The following is a 5000-nucleotide window of genomic DNA, read 5'->3' as shown; positions in this document are numbered from 1 at the left end:
CCTTGTCACACTCCCATCACTGTCATAATACTAACTGTTATCACTGTGACAGATCGCAACGCTTGTATAATGGGTGTAACACAATCACGTAACAGCGGAATGCGTAAGTCATAGGACATTCGCCCTCTTCCAGATCCACCTACGAGCGTGAGTGTCTCTGGGCCGTCGGTGGTGATCGAGGGGGAGCAGTTCTCCCTCTCCTGCTCCACCACGCCCGCCAACCCCCCCGCCACCGTGGCCTGGTACCTCGACGGTCAGTCTCCCTGCTCAAGTCGCCTGCTTGTGGCCTTCTCCCTGTCGCTCGCTCTTCTTCTCAGAACACAAGTGTAGATATGATATATAGACAGGCAGATAGATAGGAAGATATATATATAGTTAGATAGATATGGATAGATAGCTAGATAGCTAGCTAGATAGATAGGCAAACTATATATATATATATATATATATATATATATATATATATATATATATATATATATATATATATATACATATATATATGTATATATATATATATATATATATATATATATACATATGTACATACATATATATATATATGTGTGTGTGTGTGTGTGTGTGTATGTGTGTGTGTGTGTGTGTGTGTGTGTGTGTGTGTGTGTGTGTGTGTGTGTGTGTGTGTGTGTGTGTGTGTGTGTGTGTGTGTGTGTGTGTGTGTACACACACTTCTGTTCCCCTTTCCCGCTTTCCCCCTCTAATCGTAATATAATATAACTCCCCAAAACACAGTCTCACAACCCCCTCTAACACCAAACACCTGTCCTGAGCGCCCCCTGTATCCCCAGGCATGCCAGTCGATACACCCGAAGCTGAGGACGCTGAAGACGAGGTCGGAGGCTGGGTGACCTCGTCTCACCTGACCCAGTATGCGGGGAAGGCCCTCGAGGTCAGGGAAGTCAAAGCCAAGTGCATGGCATTCCACTCAGCCACCAAGACGCCCGTCACGGGGACTAAGGTCATCAGCATCATTAGTAAGTATGCATTAGTTGCCGCGCTAACTTTTCCTTCTTCCAGCATTGCTTAAAAGTCTTTCGTGGGAAACTTTCCAAATTTGACTCGAGGCTCATTTAGGTCTCTTTTCAAGCGAATGTGACCAGGGTTTTTTTTCATTCATTTCCTTCTGTTCCGGCGTGAAGTTTAGGTCAGTGAATATAAATATAGATGTAGATATTTATGTATTTGTTTATATATATCCTCTATATATATGAATTCATATTTAAACATAGTGTATATATACATGCATACATGTGTGTATGTGCGTGTGTGTGTGTGTGTGTGCGTGTGTGTATGTGTGTGTGTGTGTGTGTGTGTGTGTGTGTGTGTGTGTGTGTGTGCGTGTGTATGTGTGTGTGTGTGATAACACACATAGCACATACTATAACCATGACCTTTCCCCTGACCCCTCCTCCCGCCTCGCACTGCCCACAGGAGCTCCAGGACATCCTCGCCTGGAGACAGACTTCCGAGGTCAGGTCGTCGCCGGCACGCTGGTGGAGTTCACGTGCAGCAGCGAGGGAGGATATCCGGAGCCCCAAATCAGGTCAGGAATCTCACGACCTAGGAAAGAAATTATTTTTTATTTTTTATATTTTTTTACACTTCGCGTTTTATTGATCTTATAATATCATGCGATGAATCAAATTAGATTTCTGATATCACGCTGTATCAAAAAAAAAGACGAATCTTATTCACAAGGCAGAATATAAGAATTCATGCAACTTACTCACGCCACCTCAACAATTCGCAACAACCTGGTTTCGCACGCGCCAGAACATGCATGCCTTTCAGCCCGCCCTTAACCCCCTCTTGCGTGAACTCAGGTTGCACAAAGGCGAAGAGGAGTTGCAGGTTGAGATGCAGCATCAAGACAATGTGACCCGAGCCAGCGCCGTCTTTAAGGTCGCGCCAGAGGATAATGGGGTCAAAGTTCAGTGCAATGTTACCAATACTGCCACAACTTCTCCTCTTTCAGTCCACAAGATTATAAATGTGTTGTGTAAGTTGTTATCTTTATTATCTTCGTTATCATTATGTTTCGTCATGTTATTTGTGATATCATTATGATTTTTGTTCTTGTTGCAGGTATTCGGGTTATTATTATCATTAGTATTATCATTATTGTAATTATTATCACCATTGTTATAATCCCTCTCCTTATCATCAATATCATCTTTATCATCATAATCATCATCATCATTATTATCTATTATCGTTCTTATTAATAATATCATCATATTATTATCATTATCATCAGTATTATCATCATTATTGTTATCATTATTATCTCATTAGTGGTAGCAGTAGTATGGTAATTATCATTATCATTATTGTCATTATTATTATTAGCATTATTTTTATTATCCTTAGCACAATTGTTATCGTTTCTTTCTTCCTCATCATCATTATCATTTCTATTTTTTATCATTATTACTATTATCATTATTATTATTAGCATTATCATTATCAGTATTATCATTTTGATACTGATGATGGTGATTTTGATGATGAAAATCTTATCACTTCTATCATCTTCATTATCATTACCATTATCACTATTGTTATTAGTATTATTATTATAATCATTATTATCATCATCATTGTTATTATCATCAGTATCATGATTACTATTACTGAAGTTATTATCACCACTATTATCAATTATTAATGCTGTTATTATTATTCCTGATATCATTATATCCATCACTATGATCCTCATTATTCTCATCATCATTATCATTACGATTACAATTATATACGAAAAATCCGAGCACATTGGTATCATATTCACGTTACAATTCCTGTAATATCCCTCGTGTATATCACACACAATCCAATAACACAGCTCAGGCCTAACTTTTACAAAGCATATTCGCTTAATAACGTCGGTGTCGTGTTAATGAAACGACATAAAGCAACAGTTTGCAGAATGGAATATGAGACAAGAGTTTGAAAACGGTTACTTCATCATCTAATGGGCCTCTTGTGTGTATGGTTGACTTTTCTTCAGTGTGATTATTTCTGTGAATATACAATATGTAAGGTAAATACTCTTCAGTGTTGATATAAGGGTGGGAAATGAAACACTATACACAAGTTTGTTTTTGTTTTTTTCAAACCTGTTCTTCATTAGTTTTGAAGTGATACAAACACGTTCTTAGAACACCTTGTGGAAAATTCCTGATTTATAATAAAGGGCTTGCAACATAATACATGTGGTATGTTTTACTAGTTGTTTAATATCAACTATTGCCTATTAAGATACGTCTCAGGGACGCTCTTAGAGAGGTGGCTGGCCCTAAACTGGCCCTGATTATAATACGAAATACCTTTCCCTCAGTCCCGCCCAGAAGGGTGATTGGCCACGTGAGTCCAGGCATCGTGGAGGCCGGCAAGATGGCCCTCCTCACGTGCGAGACCTCGGCCAGCGTGCCTCCGTCGACCATCACCTGGCGCTCTGGAGGTGCCACGCTCGACGGCGCCACGACGCATCAGGCCCCCGGGGAGTTTGATGGCACTGTTACCAGGTTGGTTCAGCTGTTCGGTTGTATCAGCGAAGGTTTGGTTCAGGTTGTTTATGTCTATGTAGTTCTTATTCCTCTTCATTTCTTTTTTTTTTTTTTAGAAATGTTATCCTGGGAGATATAAGTCCAAGTGTTGCAAACCCAGTTGGCATTAATCATATTTCACAATATCGTAAAATCTCCCACGATTCTTGAACGAGCGGTAGTTGAAGCGTCCCCCCGGACCTCCAGCCTCCGGCGCTGAGTAACGACACGACCTCCTCGCCCGAACAACAGACCGGATCGCGTGTAAAATCTCAATCGCCTGCGTATGATCATGCGCGCATATCAGCACATTACCCGCACATTTATCGCCCATGAAGGAGCAACGCCAGACATCGCTCGCCTTGCAACGGAAGAGTTTCATCTCGCGCGCCGGAGCATCCTCGGCGGCCATTCAGAGGCGCTTTCGTCTTTATGACCGCCGACAGCCTCCCGGGCCGGAATGTGCGCGGACATCAAGAAAGTTGTAGCTTTTATAGTCGACAAGTTTGATGTTATTCCTAATCCCTGTTATCCAATACGGTTAGCTGAGAGACGATGGTTGCACTCAAGTTGCAAAACAGAGACGGCAACTGCCGAAATGATGCACTCGCAGCCTTGCCTTCGTCGATTCAATTATCGCAGGACGAAAGTGACTCGAAAAAGACGCATATTCTTGCTACTTCGGCTCCTATCGTTAGCAGCGATGAGATGGAATTGTTTCTCTCCTACTCCTGCTAACCCCTCCCCCCCCCCCCTTCAAAGGAGGATCACTTGCTTACATGCGGTTTACCCAAGTTGTATTTCCGTGGACAAACTTTCCCTGTCGACTCTCGAATAAACAACCCACGAGGGACGACCGGATAAGAAAAAAACTTTTTCTTTAGAAGAGAGAGAGAGAGAGAGAGAAAAGGTACCTTCGTACTTATCAAGGCTCGGGTTTTTGTCTTCCAGAGTGTGGTCTGAATTTCATGTGAAGTTGTTGTTGAGATGGGCCGGGCGTCTCCTTCGGGTAGGGGAGGAGGTGGTCGGGATGTGTTGGAAGGGGTATGAAAAGATGGGAAAGTAATAAATTTTTAAAAATGAAATTAAAGAGGTAGGTTTTCGATATAAAGTATGGTTGGGGAGACGAATATTGGGAGGGAAGAGAAAAAATTTTTGTTAATAAGAAAGGTTGGGTATTAGAATGTTGGAAGGGGTGGTACGGTTATTAATAGATTGTAGAACGTGGTTTGGGATTACAAAAGTGTCTGTGGGTGGTGTTAGGTGTTTTGGGTGATGTTAGTTTGGGGTTTGTTTTGAGATGGGTGCGTTTGTTGTGGTGGGATTTGGGTTAAGGGATGTTATAGATTTATTTATGGTTTGGGGTATATGAAAGTGATAGATATTTGTTATCTGTTGCTATCCTGGAGTGTTTGTAGTCGTATATATATC

At 41.4% G+C, this 5000-nt stretch overlaps 1 protein-coding gene across 1 annotated transcript in view; it reads left to right on the top strand.

The window, feature by feature from the left end:
- The window catches only part of LOC122264247 (nephrin), a 279223-nt gene that overhangs the window by 227426 nt on the left and 46797 nt on the right, over window positions 1-5000 (top strand). Inside the window, exons 8-12 of the mRNA XM_086551720.1 lie at window positions 134-253; window positions 810-995; window positions 1453-1564; window positions 1845-2020; window positions 3362-3548. Of these exons, the coding sequence (XP_086407846.1) occupies window positions 134-253; window positions 810-995; window positions 1453-1564; window positions 1845-2020; window positions 3362-3548 (781 nt within the window). The remainder of the gene's footprint in view (window positions 1-133; window positions 254-809; window positions 996-1452; window positions 1565-1844; window positions 2021-3361; window positions 3549-5000) is intronic.

This window comes from Penaeus japonicus, unplaced genomic scaffold, assembly GCF_977035675.1.
Source record: "Penaeus japonicus unplaced genomic scaffold, GWHDUDI00000001_assembly GWHDUDI00000025, whole genome shotgun sequence".
NCBI classification, from domain to species: Eukaryota; Metazoa; Arthropoda; class Malacostraca; order Decapoda; family Penaeidae; genus Penaeus; species Penaeus japonicus.
Note: the sequence above shows the minus strand (reverse complement) of the source record. Positions and strands in the feature narration are given on the sequence as shown.